The sequence below is a fragment of the Monodelphis domestica genome, chromosome 1 (assembly GCF_027887165.1).
Source record: "Monodelphis domestica isolate mMonDom1 chromosome 1, mMonDom1.pri, whole genome shotgun sequence".
NCBI classification, from domain to species: Eukaryota; Metazoa; Chordata; class Mammalia; order Didelphimorphia; family Didelphidae; genus Monodelphis; species Monodelphis domestica.
The window spans coordinates 524398056-524418927 of NC_077227.1; the positions used below are offsets into that span (position 1 = coordinate 524398056).

At 34.6% G+C, this 20872-nt stretch overlaps 1 protein-coding gene across 1 annotated transcript in view; it reads left to right on the forward strand.

The window, feature by feature from the left end:
- Nucleotides 1-20872, forward strand: part of TTC27 (tetratricopeptide repeat domain 27) — a 227793-nt gene that overhangs the window by 79513 nt on the left and 127408 nt on the right. The window contains exon 10 of the mRNA XM_007476051.2: nucleotides 18782-18895. Within this exon, the coding sequence (XP_007476113.2) occupies nucleotides 18782-18895 (114 nt within the window). The remainder of the gene's footprint in view (nucleotides 1-18781; nucleotides 18896-20872) is intronic.

Sequence of the window (20872 nt, forward strand, 5' to 3'; positions counted from 1 at the left end):
TAAGTAGTCTTGAGTGTTAGAGTAATAATGAGATATTTGAGGTGTTCCCACTAAATTTCAATAACTTGTGAAGGATTATGTTCTTTGAGTTACAGATGTATCTATACACATACATAGTATATAGAGCTTGTGTTATATACTAAAAAAAATAATTTTGGTCAAGATTGGTGATGATATTTCGCTCAGGAGACAGAATATTACTGTTTAAAAGTGAGTCTCTAGTAGAACAAATTCTTTGAGGACATGGGTTGTTCCATTTTTGCCTTTGTATCTTCAGTGCTAAATATGTAGATGGTATTTAAAAAAATAATTGTTAAATGAATGAAAACTCAATTTTAGTGTAATTATCTGATTGCTAGTTACAGTATACACTGAAAAGAAAGCAGATACTATATAGTGATAAAATAAGACCAACATTATTAACTTTTTTGTAGAAACTGAACTTTAGAAGTTTGAAGAGAACACCCAGTAGGACCACAAGATTTTAAATTTCAGCATGGTGTAGACCTCTCTGGTCATTTATAGATTTTGGCATATGACCTTTGACCCTATAATAGAACTGATGAAGAGATAGATGTGATGATTTGGATTGTTGGCCTGACCCTAGCAAACTACAAGTATAATACAATTTTGCCAAGTATATTTAAAATCACCTTATAAACATTTGTTGGTGCCAAAAACAGATGCAAGGCATTTTATTCTGTGATATTTTATCAGAAAAATCATAGATTTCCATTTTTTCCCTTGGTTTACTTCAACTATATTATTCATTTAAGTGCTTTTGAAATGAAACTTTATTTTTGCATAATTTTTCAGATGCTAATTTTTTTAAAAATTTTAGTCAATTTAGAACATTATTCCTTGGTTACAAGAATCATATTTCTTTCCCTCTCTCCCCTCCCCCAACCCCTTCCCGTAGCCAACGTGCAATTCCACTGGGTTTTACATGTGTCCTTGATCAGAGCCCATTTCCATATTGTTGATGTTTGGACTAGGATGATCATTTAGAGTCTACATCCCCAGTTATATCCCCCTCAACCCATGTAATCAAGCAGTTGTTTTTCTTTGGTGTTTCTGCTCCCACAGTTTTTCCTCTGGATGTGGATAATGTTCTTTCTCGTAGATCCCTCTGAGTTGTTCAGGATCACTGCATTGCTACTAATGGAGAAGTCTATTACATTCGATTGTACCACCTTGTATCAGTCTCTGTGTACAATGTTCTCCTGGTTCTGCTCCTTTTACTCTGCATCAATCCCTGGAGGTCATTCCAGTTCTCATGGAATTCTTCCAGTTCATTATTCCTTTGAGCACAATAGTATTCCATTACCAGCATATATCACAATTTGTTCAGCCATTCCCCAATTGAAGTGCATCCCTTTATTTTCCAATTTTTTGCCACCACAAAGAGCATAGCTATGAATATTCTTATACAAGTCTTTTTCCTTATTATCTCTTTGGGGTACAAACCCAGCAGTGCTATGGCTGGATCAAAGGGCAGACAGTCTTTTAGCACCCTTTGGGCGTAGTTCCAAATTGCCCTCCCCTAATGGTTGGATCAATTCACAACTCCACCAGCAGTGTATTTGTAAAGATAATTTTAGGGTTGTGATTTAAAATCTAATTAATTGCTCACCAGGGAAAAAACTTACTCCCAAAATAAAAAAACCCAAGTCAATTTGGAAATGTATTGAAAGTTTTAATTAATATAGAGGGAAGGATTTAAGGAGAAAGAGGGAAGAGGGTATAGGATTTCTCCTGCCTCGCCTGTGCCAGGGGGGAGTTCAAGATCTCTGTCACTACATCTCTGAAGAAGATTAAGGGCTTCTACGAGGATAAAGTTTGGAAAGTAAAGGAGGGAAACTTAGCCAGCAACTCACCACCGAACTGGACAATAGCTGTAGCTACGCCAAGATGCCAAAAAGCCCAGCACGCTGCTACCAGCCACCTCTCCGCCACCAAAGGTACCAGAGAGAGGAGGTGATGCGAAATATATAGGCCTTTTACTCTTGTGTCCCCTCCTCTAAATTTTCACGTCTACCAATCACATCAGAGGCTTTTTTCTAGGACTGCCCATTCTTTAGTTCTTATCTTCTTTGATTAGATTATATCTTTTGAGTTACTTAACACTTCTTTGTTAAGTTCATCTTTTGTTAGTTACTTAACATTTTTGTGATTAATTTACCCTTTATAGTTACTTAACACCTTTTTGTATTAAGATCTTAAAATAGACTTAGCTTAAAGTTCTAGCTTCAATATAAAGTAAGAACTAAGTACCTTCATTGTTCAATCAGGAGATTACAATTTCATCTTCTCCATAAAGTAGGATCTAAGTAGGTGGAGTAATCTAAATTTCACACATTAATGTACCAACTTTGCCACATCCCCTCCAACGTTCATTACTTTCCTTTTCTGTCATGTTAACCAATCTGCTAGGTGTGAGGTGATACCTCAGAGTTGTTTTGATTTGCATTTCTCTGATTATAAGATTTAGAACATTTTTTCATGTGCTTATTTTTTTTTATTTAAGTATAGTACTTTATTATTTTTTTATTTTTTTAAACATTATTTTATTTGGTCATTTCCAAACATTATTCATTAGAAACAAAGATCATTTTCTTCCCTGCCCCCCCTCCCATATAGCCAACACGAGTTTTCATGTGCTTATTAATAGTTTTGATTTCTTCATATGAAAATTGCCTATTCATGTCCCTTTCCCATTTATCAATTGGAGAAAGGCTTGGTTTTTTGTACAATTGATTTAGCTCCTTAAAAATTTGAGTAATTAGACCTTTGTCAGAGGTTATGTTATGAAGATTTTTTCCCAGTTTGTTGCTTCCCTTCTAATTTTGGTTGCATTGGTTTTATTTGTATAAAACCTTTTTAATTTAATGTAATCAAAATTATTTATTTTACATTTTGTGATTTTTTTTCTAACTCTTGCTTGGTCTTAAAATCTTTCTTTTCCCAAAGGTCTGACATGTATAGTATTCTGTGTTCACCTAATTTACTTATAGTTTCCTTCTTTATATTCAAGTTATTCACCCATTCTGAGTTTATCTTGGTGTAGGGTATGAGATGTTGATACAAACCTAATCTCTCCCATACTGCCTTCCAATTTCCCCAACAGTTTTTATCAAATAGTGGATTTTGGTCCCAAAAGCTGGGATCTTTGGTCTTATCATAGACAGTCTTGCTGAGGTCACTTACCCCAAATCTATTCCACTGACATTCCCTTCTGTCTCTTAGTCACTACCATATTGTTTTGATAACCACTGCTTTATAGTATAGTTTGAGATCTGGGACTGCAAGACCACCTTCCTTTGCATTTTTTTTTCATGATTTCTCTGGATATCCTTCATCTTTTGTTCTTCCAAATGAACTTTGTTATCATTTTTCTAATTGAGTAAAAAAGTTTTTTGGTAGTTCAATGGGTATGGCACTAGATAAGTAAATTAATTTGGGTAGGATTGTCATTTTTATTATGTTGTCTCATCCTACCCATGAGGAATCAATGTTTTTCCAATTGTTTAGGTCTAATTTTAATTGTGTGGAAAGTGTTTTGTAGTTGTGTTCATATAGTTCTTGTGTTTGTGTCGGCAGATAAATTCCTAAGTCTTTTATATTGTCTAGGGTGATTTGAAATGGAATTTCTCTTTCTAATTTTTGTTGCTGAGATGTGTTGAAAATATATAGAAATGCTGATGACTTATGTGGGTTTCTTTTGTATCCTGCAACTTTGCTAAAGTTGTTGATTATTTCGACTAGCTTTTTGGTTGATTCTCTAGGATTCTTTAAGTAGACCTTCATATCATCTGCAAAGAGTGATAGCTTGGTCTCCTCATTGCCTATTTTAATACCTTCAATTTCTTTTTCTTCTCTAATCACTACTGCTAGTGTTTCTAGTACAATGTTAAATAATAGAGGTTATAATGGGCATCCTTGTTTCACTCCTGATCTTATTGGGAAGGCTTCTAGTTTATCCCCATTGCAGATGATGTTTGCTGATGCTTTTAGATATATATTGTTTATTATTTTTAGGGGAGGCCCTTCTATTCCTATGCTTTCTAGTGTTTTCAATATGAAAGAATGTTGTATTTTGTCAAAGGCTTTTTCTGCTAAGATGCTAATTTTGTATGATCATATACAGCCTATACATTTATACCGAATGGATTATAACTTAATGGTTATAACATTGTCATAATTCACTTCAACATATTTATTCAAAATAAATTGTTGCTTTGTGTTTAGATATAATTTTACTCTTTGTATTTAGAGGAAGAATTTAGGGTTTGAGTTCTTTCAGTCTTATTTAATTTTTAGAGGTTCAACTTTTCAGTCTCCAAATACTCTTGATTCTTCCTCAGAACAAATCAAGGCAAGCTACTACTTTGATCTGGGTTTTCATAACCTCTTGTCCAGCCATAGCATGAATCTTTTCCCTCCTTTTTGCTGCCAAAGTGATCTTCCTAAAGCTCACTTTCTTTCCCCTATTCATTACACCACAGAAGTGGTCTCCAAGATCATATCCAAAGCTTTCTGTTTAGCTTTAAAACCCTTCATAATTTGACCTCTTCCTACCTTTCCAGTCTTTCTATACCTTAGTCCCTCCATGTGCTCTTAAGGACTGGCCTCCTTGCAATTCCTTGTAGAAGATGCTTCACGTCCTGACTCTAGTTTTTTTCACCAATTTCATTGTTTTCTCCCTCTTCCTAGAATTATTTTCCTTCTCCTCCTTTCTGTTTCCTTACTTTCTTGACTTTGTTTAATTCTTAAGTATAATTCCACCTTATGCAAGAAGCCTTTCCCAGTCTTCCTTAATGCAAGTACCTTTCCTCTTAGATTATCTCCAGTTTGGATATATTTAGATTGTTTTTATTGTCTTCATTTCTGATCCCTCTTTCCTCTTACTTCTGACTTTCTCAACCTCACTAACACTACTCAACTGCTCTCTTACTCTTGGATGTTCCACCAGCACTTGAGACTTCCTCTAGGAACATTCTTCTACTCTTGGGGCCTTCTAACTCTTGGAACCTTCCTCCAACCATACAACCATATTTCAACCATGTTGAAATAGAATTGAAAAGATTTGATAGCTGATTAAATTTATGTATTTCAGGAGATTGCAAGATCAATAATAACACCAAAGTTGAGGACCTGTGTTGGGATGGTGGCACCCTCCAAAGAAAGGAATTTGGAAGAGTAATGGATTTGAATGGAAAGACCACTGAAGTTTAGTCCTCTTGAATTAGAGATGCCTATTGGACATGGTTTGCTGTGTTTAATAGGCAACTGGTGCCCTGGGATGTGAGCTCAGAAGAGATGCTTGGATTGGTTTTACTGATCCTGGGAATCATTCCTTTAGAGATGAGAATTAAATCCATGGGCACTGATGGGTTTACCAAATGAATATATATATAGAAAAGAGAAGATGGAACTGGAAAGAGCCCTGGGGTATATCCACATTAGGGGGATGAAATATGGATAATGATCTCACAGAGAAGAATGAGAAGGTCACATAGCTAAAAGGAAAACTAAGAAAATGAAATGTCACAAAAACCCAGGGGATAGAGAGTTGTTCAAAAGTGTCAAATGCTTCAGAAAGGTCATGAAAGATGAAGATTGGGAAAAGGCCATTTGGTTTGGCATTTAAGAGCTAAGTTATAACTTTGGAGAGAGCAATTTTAGTTGAACTATGAAGTTAGAAGCCACATTGTAGATGCTTTTGAAAAGAGAAAAGGAAGTGGAGACAAGTATAGATAGCCACATCCTCCCTAGAATTTGGCTAAGAAAGGGAGGAAAGATGTAGGACAAAATTTAGTGGAGAATAGTAGGTTTTAGTGAAGTTTCCTCCCCCCACCCCCTTGTGATGGGGTGCTTTGGGCATGCATAAAGGCGGCTAAGAAGAAAATAGTAGTCAGGGAGAGATTGGACATAGATTGTGTGATAATTGAACATAGAGAGTGCAGTCTTCATAAGAATCACTTATGAAAACTTCACATTGTACAAGTCATGAGGGGAGATAGTTTTTTCTTGGAGTTTGGCCATGAAAGGGAGGAAAAGTATAGGGGGGATTTAGGTCCTAAGTAAATGTATTTTTTTTTAAAGGTTAGAGAGACTTTGGCATGGTTGTAGGAATCAGGGAAGGAGACAGCTGACAGGTACAGACTGAATATTGACTGAGAGGATGGTTGTGGGAGGAGTTGTAGTGTTAAGGTCAGGAAGAGATGGGATTATAGGTAGAAAGTTTGGCCTTTGTGAGAAGAAGAATCTAATAAGAAAATGGAGGAAAGAAGGAGATCAGGGAATATCATGAGTCTAACAAAAAACACCCCCCCAAACCACCCTTACCTTTTGTTTTAGAATCAGTACTGTGCATTGGTTCCTTGGCAAAAGAGCAGTAAGGGCTAGGCAATGGGGATTAAGTGACATGTCCAGAATCATGTTGTTAGGAAATATCTAAGGCTAGATTTGAACCCATGACCTTCTGCCTCTAGGTCTGACTCTCAGTTTACTGAGCCACCTAGATGCCCCTGCAAAAGATTTTCTTAAAGCATGGGTCTTACCATCATCTACCCTGTTAACTCCACTGATTCCCTTTTACCTCTAGTATCAAATACAAGTTCCTCAGTTTAGCTTTTAAGACCTTTAAAATCTGACCCCAAAATATATCTCTAGGCATAATATACATCACTCCATATACTCTTCAATCTAACCAAAATTGTCTTCTTCATATTTCTCACAGATCAGATGTGTGCTATCTTCCTTCCACACCTATAATGTACTCATTTTTCATCTTTGCCTCTTAGAATCACTAGTTTCCTTCAGAGTTCAATTCAGATGTTGAGTTTATGCTAATAAAATGGAAAAGACTTACTACTAATGTATGAGTGATCCCTGGCTGACTTGGTATACTCAGAGCATTGACTCATAGAGCTAAGATTGGTTAAAAAAAAAAGTAAAGAATAATGAGAAAAAGAAACAGAGCATAATTAAATGATTGATCTCTGAGTTTTTTAACAAGTAATTGAAAATAAAAAAGAGAAAATAAAGAAAACTAATATTGAGTCTTTCTAGAATAATTTTAGCCTAGGTAAATTAATTGCCCCAAGGAGACCAGAAAACTCCAGAAAGTAACTTAGCAAACATTTAACTAATTTTCCAAATGGAGAGAGATGACTGCCAAAGATAACACCAATTAGAATGTAAACTTGTCGCTAAGATATTACATACAAGAATGATAGATTATTATGAGGAGTAATATCTCATAAAGCAGAGAGAAGCAATGGAGGGTAATACTGGTTTAAAGAAAGGTTGGCAAGATATCCAACTAAGCAGAGTTATCCAAGGATGAAACTGGAAGGAGGAAATAAACAGAAGAAAATTTCAAAAGTTTTACAAAAGCCATTTTTACAAATTATTTCTTCCATCAGGGATAATGGAACTATTGTACTTGGTCCCTGATGCTGTAGTCCATATTTGGCTTATAGAGGTGACTGTCAGACTGGCATTGAAGAGAATGGGGTAGGTTGAGTGGGAATAGTAGATTGAGCACTGGAGTTAGGAAGACTTAGCAATCTTAGTACTACCTTTGCAACCCTGAGTAAATGGTTTACTGTTTTTGAGCCTCAGTTTCCTATCTGCAAAATTAAGACGTTGGACTTGAGTTTCTCAAGAATCACATCCAAAATCTAAATGGATGATTCTTGGATCTTAAGGTAAAGAGTTTTAGGATAAAATGTCATGAAACGAAGAATCTGTGCTTATGGTTATGTGGTTTTTGGTTATGTAATAAGAGGAAGAAATAATGGGTGGAGCTCCAGAATTTTCCTTTGGATGTGAGCAAGTGAGGAATACTTCCTGAACTTTGATGGACCTTCTGTGTTGAACTTTTTGGAGAACATGGACAAGAGATACTTAGGATAAGTTTCTGGAGATGTACTGCAATCTGTATCTTAGGAGAGCATTCAAATAGGGATGATTCAGATCCATCTGATCCATCTGAGTCCAGTATAATTATATAGGTATATGTTATTTCCCCCGATAAGCTCCTTCAGGTGGGGGGCTCTGTCATTTTAGTCCATTACATTGCTTTTCATCAAATCATAGCAGTTAGAGCTATGCAGGCCCATGTCTCTCATTTTATAGGTGAATTGACTTGACTCCAGATTATTGTGGAGCTGGGACTAGAATTTTAGATTATCTGATTCCCAGTTTTTGCGTTAAAACAAACCTGGCATATTAAGCCTTACTAGAACATTATTGTAGAATATAATTTGGCATAATTGATCCCCAACCTGTGATCAAATCATGTTGCCAAAGACTTTATAAAAATTCCTTGCATTTCTTGGAATGAAAAAAAAATCTCTATGTATTTTCCTACTGAAAAATTTTACAAAAGATGACTAAGGTTCTTTGGGACTGTTTGCAAAAGCCTATTTGCCTTCTACCATGTATCTCAGGCATAGTACTACTCCCTTCAACTCCCATTTTGAAACATTATTTTTCTTGGAAAATGAATTCCTACTTCCAACTAGGCAATATTTTCTTTTATTGGTAACACTTGAGACAAGGAAGCTTTTCTTTTAGAGAGGAAATAGATATTCATGAATTAGATTTTTTTCCTGTTTCTAACTTCATCATAGGAAAAGGATACTTTCCTATTTCTGCATCTGTGTAAAAGAAGACTTCTTTTCTGATGGCCTCAGATGAGGAGCCCAGTATTTGGAGGACAAAGGATGGGGTGAGATGACCTTAGCAGTCTCCTCTGCCTCTTCATACAGATGAACTGTTTTTAAGTTGAAGACAATTTGAGCATGGCAATTTGACTTGGACATTATCCAGTGAACTCTTGTTTCCAAAGTATTAAAATGTCTTGTAAAATACAATCTTGTCCACAATACTGTTCCCCAGTGTGGACCCCAAGGGGCAACATAAACACAGTGGTTCCAGGATGTTTTTACTTTCCTTCCATCAGTGTCCTATCAATGTTTTTACTCATGGTGGCCTTTAGAAAGCATTTATTTTAAACATGTCCTTTCTAAAGTTGACCCCTTCCAGAAAAATACATTGTCCCTAGCTAGACTGATCAAAGAGAAATATGTTGTTTAGTGATATAAATTTCCAGACTTCTTTTTTTGGGACTTTTCAACTGTCTCTTTTGGTCAGATTGCATTTTACTTTTAACTTTTAGTGAGATTATTTTGCTTGCCATTTACATGGCTCTCTGGTAATACTAGGTTAGAAAGAGGCTGACTTTGTAGTTTTCTGTTGAAAGTGTTTGTGCCTTTTGTATGTGTACTTTATAGATAACTTTGTTTGATTTTGACCTAATATGAAAAATCTTAGGTGCTACCCTGTGGTATTAATGTTAGTAAAAATAAATACTAGAATTGGTAGGATTGGTCTACTATACCCATTCTGATTAGTAAGCAAAGCAGATTGAAGGATCAAAGACATAACATAAAACATATATATGGCATGAGGAAGAGATAAGTTGAAGGGGAAAATGTGCATTTTTCAGCTGTTGTCAGGAAATATTTATTTTATGCTTTAAAATATCTTTCTTTAAATAAGTGTCAGAAAAATAATGACCTTAAAATAATGTTGAATATCTACTGATTCAGTAATACAGAAAATTCCTCCAGAGCAGCGCCATGATTTTTGGCACAGAGGTTATAAATGAGTAATCCTCTTTTTGTGAGATGATGTAGTGAAGATCTCCCACGTTGTATTTAATATAATCAGTCAGTACTTTTACAGAATGGAGATAAAATTCTACCCATGAAAAAATTCCTACACTAAAAATTTGTAGTCAAATCTTAATTTCTCATATATACTGAAACCAATAATCTTAGAGCTGTCTGAGACCTTAGTGGTCATCTAGTTCCACCTCACACATGGTGGATGAGTCATTTCTGCAATATCCCCCACACCCAGTCATCCAGGCTCTGCATGGACAACACCCATGTCAAGAGATTTAGTGTTTTTTTAAATGTTTTAATATATCACTCTTGCCAAGGGTACCACCATCTCCCAGTTGCCCAGGTTTGGATTAGTTATATGTACAGGAGATCTATGCTAGAGACAGTATACCATAGAGAGCATGAATGGATCTACATACAAGTTATCTGTAGCAGGGAAGTTTACCAATGATGTGGAATAAATTTTGAATCTTACTAATGCTCAAGAAAAGTTAGAGAGAATATCAATAATTGCTGATCTCAGATGCTTACTCTCCTAAATCCATAATTTTGTGAGTCATGTCATATCTAAATCCAGGTTGTTCTCAATGAAGGCATTAGAAAGGAGGAAGCAGGATTTTGCAAATGATGTTCAGCAAGGATCCAAATCTTTACCGTCTTAAAGTTAACTAAAAGACATCGAGGATATAAAATCTGACGGTACTTATTGTTTGTTGATAAAGAATAAATGATTCAAAAGACAAAAAGCTGTCTTTTAACCTTTCTTACAGATAGATATCTCTTATCTATACATCAATATGATTCAGAATCCCTCCAAAGATAAAATAATGGAAATGACCCTGTATAATGTCCCCTGATGGTAAATATCAGACAAGACATAAAACAAGGAGAGATATATGACTGCTGTGATGGAGGATATTTAGAACAGAATCTAAGTTGAGGAGGGATTCCCTTGACTGTTGAAGTTTGCTAGATTGTGTTGTGTGCCTATAATATTATGGTAATTGCTTCAAGCTTCAAGATATTGTAGAGTCTTTTTAGAGGATATTGCAAATAACTCAAGGGAATTTGGCCTGTCTACCCACACATCCCAAATAATGTGTTTTTTACACAGGGGTGTGTGTGTGTGTGTGTGTGTGTGTGTGTGTGTGTGTGTGTGTGTGTGTGTAATACAATAGTCTCTTTGCACATATTTTAATTATCATTTTTGCATCATTATTCATCTGTCTTGTACTTTTCTTTCTCCATTTTGTTGCTGTCTGTTTTAGGTATAGAGATCATGCTTATATGATAGAAGGTGTTGGAAGAATTTTTTTTTTATATTTTTGCAAGCATTACATTTAATATATTGGAATCAATTGTTTCTTTTTTTTTTTAAACCCTTACCTTCCATCTTGGAGTCAATACTGTGTATTGGTTCCAAGGCAGAAGAGTGGTAAGGGCTAGCAATGGGGATCAAGTGACTTGCCCAGGGTCACACAGCTGGGAAGTGTCTGAGGCCAGATTTGAACCTAGGACCTCCCATCTCTAGGCCTAGCTCTCAATTCACTGAGCTACCCAGCTGCCCCTAGAATAAGTTGTTTCTTGAATATCAGATAGAATCTTTTTTAAAAAAATTGTAATCTTCTTTTGTCTTTATTTTATTTTTTAGTCATTATTTATTAATTTATTTAAACATTTTTTAAATTTTAATTTAGAATATTTTTCCATGGTTACATGATTCATGTTCTTTCCCCTCCTCCTCCTACCCCCCTCCCATAGCCAACATGCAATTCTACTGGGCTTTACATGTGTCATTGAGAATCTGTTTGTTAATTTACCTGGTTCAGGATGTTTTTTCTTTGGCATTTTATTTAAGACTTATCAATAAATTTCCTATGACTGAGCTACTTATGTTCTTGATTTATTTATTTTTGATTTATTCATAGAATAATGCATTATTAATCTAAATTGTATTTTTGTAAATGTTCACCCATTTAATTTAATTTGACAGTTTTTTGGTATATAATTGGTATATAATTGACCTAAATTCTAGTAGTTTAAAAAAACCTCTTAATTTGTCATGTATTTTCCTTTTTCAGTTTTGGAACTGACAATTTGGTTTTCTTCTATATTGAAAGAATTAGACCAACTAAATTTTTGTCTTATTTTTAAAAATTGTCTCCTAGTTTGTTAATTCAATTTAACTTAAAAATCATTTTTCTTTTCCTTGATTTAAAAAAACAAAACAAAACTCTTACCTTCTGTCTTAGAATTGGTACTAAGTATGTCTCACTAAGTAAGTATCCCAAGGTAGAAGAGCAGGAAGGGTCCCAAGGACAAATGGTCACATAACCAGTAAATGTCTGAGTCCAGATTTAAACCCAGGTTCTTCTATTTCTAGGCTTTGGTCTCTACTGAGCTCTCTGCCTCTTCTTTTCCTTGATTTTCAGAATTTATATTTTAGTGTTTAGTTGGAGTTTTTGATTTGTGGTTTTTCTTATTTTTTAAATTTGCATGCCTGGAGAAGTTCCTTGTGGTGATAATTTGTCATAAGAAATTAAGGAATTATGTAGGATTGGTTGTGACCCATAGAGGAATTCTTGATTTGATGAGGTCATAAATGTGTTGGTGGATTCCTTTTTAATTTGGTACCTAGTATAGTGCCATGTAGTATAACATGCAGGCATGAGTGAAATAAATGTGTTGATGTTAGTGATCTAATTTTAATAGCAAATTTAATTTAGAAGTAAATATGGAAAATCTTATTGAACTTAGTAGACTGGAAGAAGTGTTTTAAAAGCTTTATTTCTTTTTATTGAATTCTTAGTTCATTAATTCACTTATTTATTTATTTACATTAACATTATTTACATTAACATCAATTAATTAATTTATTTTTTAGTCCTTTAGCTTCTGTTTTATTGTGTATTGGTTCTAAGGCAGAAGAGAATAAAGTTAGGTAATGGGGGTTAAGTAACTTGTCCAGGGTCACACAGCTAGGAGGTGTCCACTGAGCCACCTAGATGCCCTCTGTAATTCTTAGTTTAACACAAGGTGATGGTTTTTCTTATATCATAAACTTAGTATATGTGAGCAAGGTTTTGGACATTAGAATTCTGTGCCACTGAAGGAAGGGAAAGTGTGGTCCAAAAGGTTAGGGGACAGAGATCTGGTGGGATTCCATTAATAATGCTGCTGTTGGTATTTGTATCCCTATGTTAAAATATATTATTGCATAAAAGGTTTTAAATTGATCCATAGTATAAATGTATTCAAGGAATAGGAAATATATAATGAGAATGAGTTTGAACTGCATTTTTTTTACTTGGCACATAGATGCTCATGGAATTAAATAGAAATGAAAATACAGGTCATATGTAAAACCCATAAGGTTTAAATGTGCTTAATTCAGCCATTCCCATGAGCTTAAATTCTCTAATATAACATGTAATGACATTTTAAGGATACTTTGGATTTTTAAATGACTCTTGTTATTTATTTATATGTGTGTATGTATGTATGTATATATGTGTGTGTGTATGTACATATATTTAAACACCCCACCTTTTACTTAATTATCTTGGTTTAAATAAACAAACAAACAAAAAAAAACATGTAGATATGATAAAGAGGAAAGGAGGAAAAGAGAGAGAACACTATTTTTTAGCCAAAATACTTTTCACCAATCTAAGAAAATCATAAGAAAACAATAAATTCTTATTAGATATTTTATCTTTTGCTACCTTCACACTTTTTCTTTTTATACTTTTCTCTGCCTTTAATACTTTGCCAGATGATAGAGCCTTCTAGCAACATCTTGGGATTCAGTGTTGTATAATAAGAATTGCTATTTAGAATGTAAGATTCATAATTATGGGGAAAATTAATTCACATTTAGTGTACAATTTTTTCTCCCTTTCCATTACTTTGCATTTTGTTATTTTCATCATTTTGGGTCATTTATTGTGAAGGGCTTTTGGGAATCACAGAATTTTAAAAGCTGGGAGGGACTTCAGTGGCACTATCTAGTCCATCCTATATCCAAAAAGATATCTCACCACACCATGCCCATAGTTGTGGATATCCTGCCCCTTCACCTCTGTAACTACCAGCATTATTTAAGCCCTCATATCTTTTCTAAACCACTGCAATAATCTTATTGGTTTCTCTTGATTAAGACTCTCTACTACTGCTTAATCTATCTTATACACTCCCTTGCAACTAGTCTTCTTTGGTTATATTATTTAACAACTCAGAAGCTTTCAGTGGCTCCCCATTGCTTACCAAATTAAGTCAAACTTTCCTAATCTAACATTCAGAGTCCTGGCCCCATCCTTCCATTGTTCCCATTACTTGTTAGAACGTACTTTGCCCTTCAGGCACAATAGCCTACTTGTAATTTTTTGAACATATTTTTCATTTGCCCATCCCTACATTTTTGCTCATGTTATCATTATAGTTATTCTCCTTTTTTCCCCTTCAGTTTGGAGTGATGCCTCTCTATTAGCATTAGCTTTGGAAGTAGTACTCATCCTGTAAAACCAAGCTCAAATATACTTTTTACTTCCTTTATGACATTTACCAAAGTCTATCTTGTATTGTAGTTATTTCCATATTTGTCTTACCTTTACAACTAGATTGTAAGGCCCTCTAAGTTGGGATCCTTTTATTTAAATTAGTATCCTGATGATTGTGAAACGCTTAGTGTGGTACTGGGCACAGAGTAGCCCTTAATAAGTGCTTGTTCCCTCTCTTCCTTCCCTGTCTTCTATTGCTGAATTCTGTCCTGGGTCTTAATAAATATTCATTGTTGACAGTGTAATTAGGATATAGCACAGATGCACTGGGGATTTTGCAGAAAGCAAAGTAATCAGCTCTAAAATTCCTTAGCCAGGAATGCATTATGAATAAAAAGCAACATTGCTTGTACAACCCAGGAAATGTACTCACATTTTAGAAAGATAGCAACAAGGTTTGAAAAAAGCACCTAGTCATTGTTCAGTCACTAAAGTACTATTCTCTGGCATGATGGTATGGAGGTGGCTTGGGTTCCTGAAAGTCATGCTGGTGTGGCACAACCTTGTATCAAGCTTAGAAGACTGGATAAGTTCTTGATGACTGTTTAACTGCTAGCTAGACCATTTGTCAGATAAGTGGGGAAGATTATGCATCAGGTGCTAGATGGTTGTGGCTCCCAATTCAAGGAATTTTTATTTGCTCTGATGGACTGAGGAGGATAGCCACAAAGATGGAAGTTGTAGTTTTAAAAATATCAATGTAAGATGATATTTTTAATTAAACAAAAAAAAGATTTCTGGGTAACTATTAGTCAATAAGCATTTATCAAGTCCTCACTCTTTGGGAGGCATTATGCTAAAAATACAAGGGGAAACTTGCCCTCAAGAAGTTTATATTCACATGGAGAAGAAGATATAAAAAGGAGCTAAAAAGGGGATGGGGTGGCATGTAGGGGTGGGCAGTAGTAAAGCCCTGACTGCATCCTGGATAGAAATGAGATTACCCTCTTGAAATGGAGATTCTGTTTGGAGCACAGGAGTAGAGAATTTCCAAAATCTGGATTCTAAGACTTCTAGGATGAAGAATTTTCTGGGATTTGGTGGAACAAGTCTCTTGTGCATCCTGGAGAGGAATGAGAATTCACTTAAAATTCCAGTTAATGACCAAACTTGTTTCTTTTTGCACAGTATCTCTTACATATGCTCCTTTCTCTCTACTGATACAACTACCACTTTAGATCAGGCAGGCTCTTATTCCCTCTATCCTAGTCTATTGAAATAGCCTCCTGTTTGGTATTTTGTGTTAAATTTCTCCTCATTCTAATCAGTCTTCCATTTCCACTGCCTAAATGGTTTTTCTAAAGTGCAAATCTGGCTACTTCAGCCCTCTTCCTTTCTCCAAGTAAACTGCCACCGCTCCCTCTTATCTCTAGGATTAAATATAACCTCCTTTGGCATTTAAAGCTCTTATTCATCTTATAGTTTATGACCTTTAAAGCATTCTCTGCTCTACTTTTGCTGGCCTATTTGTTCCTCTTTGCCCACAGTGTATGATATCCTGATTTCATGCCTTTTCACTAACTTTCTCAAATATTCTCCCTCCTCACCTTCACCTTTTCCTGTCTTTCTTCAAAGCTTAGCTAAACATCACCTTATATAGATGGCCTTTCTTAGACCTCTGAATTGCTAGTATCCTCCCCTCCAGGTTACCTTTCATCCACCCTTTATATATTGCATGCATATATATATATATATATATATATATATATATATATATATATATATATATATATATATATATATATATATATGTGTGTGTGTGTGTGTGTGTGTGTGTATATATATATATATATCATGTACTGTTTGTATGATATATATACACACAGGACTATTTATACATAAAATACACATGCACAGACACACACAGACACATTTGGGTACATGTTGTCTCCTGCATGAATATGTAAAATCCTTGAGAACAGGAACTGCTTTTTTTTTTTCCTCTTTGGACTCTTATCAACTGGCATATAACTTGGCACGTAGAAGTGTTTAATTCTTGTTTACTAATTGAGTGAACTGAAGTTTTAGTGGAAAATATGTGTTTCTTTAACACATAAGACATCTTGAATGTAGGATATTTGAAAAAATGAAATATATCTTTAATTCTTTTATTTATAGGTAGAGGATTTTTAAATAAAAAAGCAATACTCATTTCAACAAACACTTATTAAGCACCACTGTGAACACCCTTATGTTTTGTTAAGCTCTGGGATTCAAAGGCAACTTGAAAAACTGCCCTTGCCTTCTTGAATTGGGGTAAGATTGAAAAGGAAATACTTTTTAAATAAACTGTTTATTTTTCTAAGTTTGCAAATGATGAGATGAAAAAGAATTAATTTCATTTTCTTTATATTGGCTGTGTTGGATGCCTAGCATTCTGATTTCTGTTCCATTCTCTTTGAGTAATTTATTCAGTAGGATTCCATTAACTAGTTCAATTTATGCTTTTATTTAAAGTGTGGAATATTCCAGGGAAATATTTGAAAGAAAATACAATTTTGTTTTCAGTGTAACTGTCATTATATCCATCATGTCCCCTTAAAGCAAGCATTCTTAACCTGGGGTCCATGTACTTAAAAAAAATTGTTTTGGACAACTATTTCAGTAGATTTTGTTTCCTTTGTAATCATAAGCATTGTATTTCATGCATATGGAACATTATTCTGAGAAGGAGTCCATGGGGACTATAAACCTCATTTTGGTTCATAATAAGAAGAGAGGTCCATTATGCAAAAAAAAGGTTAAGAATCCATTATATGGGGAGAGAGTTATAGCTTCTTGCAAAATGAAGGGTATGGAAAGAATGAAAATTTTGTTTGTAAGAAAAATTTTTCAACTTTTTGAAATACAGTTTTTATTGATATATTTTGTTTTTTCATCACCTACATTTTACAGTATTCTCTCTATTCCCACTTCCTCTATCTCCAAAGCCATTCCTTATTGAAAAGAAGAAAAAGAGGAGGAAGTAGCCCAACAAAACTAACATATTAAAAAAGACTAACAATATATGTTTTCTACAGTCTTAGTCTTCTCACCCCTACAAAGAAGTAATAAGAGGTTGTGGGGAAAAGTACCTTTTCATATGTTTTGGGGGTTGTTGACCTTGTTTGTTGTCATCTCTGAGCATTCATTTTTGATTTTGTTGTTATTATTCTTTCCATTTACTTGGTTCTTGGTTTTCTTGGTTTTGCTTGTTTCTGATTATATCAGTTCATGTATATCTTCCCATGTCTCTTGGTATTCATCATATTCATAATTTCTAATAGCACAGTTACATCCCATTATATTCATGTGCCACAGCTTGTTTAGTCATTCCCTAGTTGATGGATGCCTACTTTGTTTCTGTTTGTTAGCTGGTACAAAAAAAATGCTACTCTCAATATTTTGATTTTCATGAGGCTTTTCTTTTTGTCATTGAATTCATTGTATATATACCTACCTAAGAAATCTCTAGATCAAAGTGTGTGGACATTTTAATCAGCTTCTTTGTATGATTACAGATTAAATTTGAGAATGACAGGGCCAATACAGTTTCTTTGCATGAGTCTAGATTACAGACTGATTGGGATAATTCACAGCTCCATCAACACTTTATTAGTATGCCCACTTTTTATAAGCCTTTCAACATTGATTGTTTCCCTCTTTTGCCATCTTTGTCAGTTTGCTGAGTGTGAGATAAAACCTCAAGGTCGTTTTGTTTTGCATTTCTCCTATTTGTGATTTGGAATATTCTTTTTTATGGTTGTTAACTTTACAATTGTGTGGGAACTGTTTTTTTTTTCTTTGACTATTGGGGAATGGCTTTTGGACTTAACTTATTTCTGTTAGGTGCCTAAATATCTCTGATATCACACCTTCATGAGAGATACTTGATTTTTCCTAGTTGACCCCTTCCCTTTTCTAATTCTAGTTGCATTGGTTTGCTCATGTCAGAAACTCTTTTTTCCTCTATTTTTTATTGTAAGCCAAAACCCACTTCCATATTAGTCTTTGGTGTAAGAGCACACTCATACATAACCCAAACCCCCAAATAAAACTGTAAATACACTGATGTGATGGACAACTCCAATAGTACTTTCTCTGGAGGTAGATAGCATTTTCCTGTCATATAAATCCTTCAGTATTGTTCCATGTATAACACTGCGGAGAGTAGCCAAGTTTTCACAGATAATCATCATCCATTATTGCTATTATTGCGTATAATGTTCACCCAGCTCTGCTTATTTTGCTCTGCATCACTTCCTGCAGATCTCTCCAGATTTTTCTGAATCATCTTCCTTATCATTTCTTATAGCACAATAGTATTCCATCACCAACATGTTCCACAGTTTGTTCAGCCATTCCCCAATTGTCAGAAACTTTACAGTTTCATGCAGTCAAAATTATCTTCAACTATTAATATGAAGATTATTTGAAATAAAATGCAATGTTAAGGAAGATATTTTGGTCCATGCAAAGTGGGATGTGGAAATCTCATCCCAAGGCTTATATCATGTCTTCTTATGTCTTTTTTTTTTCCAGTGCTTACTTTCACAACCCAAGTTCTGGGCCATTCAGACAACAGCTTTGATCCTCCGAACAAAATTGGAGAAAGGGAGTACCCGCCGAGTGGAGCGGGCAATGATGCAGACACAGGTGGGGATGCCTTGCTTTGTATTCTTTTTGTTTTCTTGTTCTATTTGCAACCTCACTCTTTTACTCCATATTTTTATTATTCACATACCCCTTCTTTATTTTTTGATTTTCATTTAAAATTTATTTTCATTTAATTAATTTAGAATATTTTTCCATGGTTACATGATTTGTATTCTTTTCCTCACCTCCTCCCTTAGCCAATGAGCAATTTAAGTGGGTTTTACATGTGTTATTGATCAAGTCCTATTTCCATATTATTAATATTTGCAATAAAGTGATCATTGAGAGTCTACATCCCTAATCATATCCCCATTGAACCATATGATCAAGGAAATGTTTCTTCTATGTTTCTACTCCCACAGTTCATTCTTGGATGTGCATACCCTTTTTTTAAACACTGTTTCATCAGTGCCATTGTTTATATTCCTATTTAGTCAGATTTCAAAGGAAAATTAACATTACTTTATAGTAATTTTTTAGGCATTTGAAACCAATTTGTTCCTTCTCTCATCCTAATTTCTTTAGGGTTACCAAGGCATAGTTTTAGATTGTTTGATTTTTTTATATTTTATTGAAACTTTAAATTGTTTTTATTTTGGATTTTTATCGTTCTATTTTGTTTTTACATGGCATTTTACATGAAATAGCCTTTTCCTCTTCCCTGGCAAGAGAATTATCCTTTTTGTTCATTTCAGAAAACAAAGATGGTGGCAAGAGGGAAAACAGTGTGATAAAATTACCCAACATAGTTGAATATGACATGATATTACAGTCTTTTAGAAAGCCATTATAATTTCTTTTTGAATTTTTTTCTTTTTATTTTCAAACATTGTTCCTTGGTTACAAAAATCATTTTCTTTTCCTCCCTTCCCTTCCCCCACCCCTCCCATAGCTGACACGCAGTTTGACTGGGTATCGCATGTGTTCTTGATCAGAACCTCTTTCCATGTTGTTGGTATTTAAATAGGATATTCATTTAGAGTCTATTTATCCATTCATATTCCCTTCAACCCATGTCATTAAGTAGTAGTTTTTCTTTAGTGTTTTTACTCCCACAGTTTTTCCTCTGTATGTGTATAGTGTTTTTTCTCCTATAACCCTCTGGGTTGTTCAGGATTGATGCATTACCACCAATGGAGGAGTCCATTACATTTGATTGTACCACAGTGTATCAGTCTCTGTGTACAATGTTTTCCTGGTTCAGCTTCTTTCACTCTGCATCAATTCCTGGAGGTTGTTCCAGTCCCTATGGAATTCCTCCAGTTTATTATTCCTTTGAGTGCAATAGTATTCCATCACCAACATATGCCACAATTTGTTCAGACATTCCCCAATTGAAGGGCATCCCCTCATTTTCCAATTTTTGGCCACCACAAAGAGTGCAGCTATGAATATTCTTGTACATGTCTTTTTCCTTATTATCTCTTTGGGATACGACCCAGCAATGCTATGGCTGGGTCAAAGGGCAAACACTCTTTTAGTGCCCTTTGGGCATAGTTCCAAATAGCCATCCAGAATGGTTGGATCAATTCACACCTCCACCAGCAATGAATCAATGAATTAATGTCCCCACTTTAGAAGGCCATTATAATTTCACAGTGTTCATTCCCTCCATTAACATTATTGTAGTCATTGTGTATATTGTGTTCCTGCTTCTGCTTGTGAAAAATTGAGTCACAACTGAAATGTTTTTCATTGGCTTTGAGTCATTCATAAATAACATACTGTTTCTTTTAAGAACATATGTGTCCTAAATATATATTAAAAAAAAAGAACATATGTGTCCTTTAACTCAATATAGAGATTGAGTGAAATTGTATCATGTGAAACAATTAATGCTGTATTTATTTGGAGTTAGAAAAACCTGAGTTTATATTGTGCTTCCAACAATGACAAACAGTGTGTCCATGGATAATGTACATACATCTACATCAACTTCTATATCTTTAAGAGATCAATGATAGCCACTGTATTTAT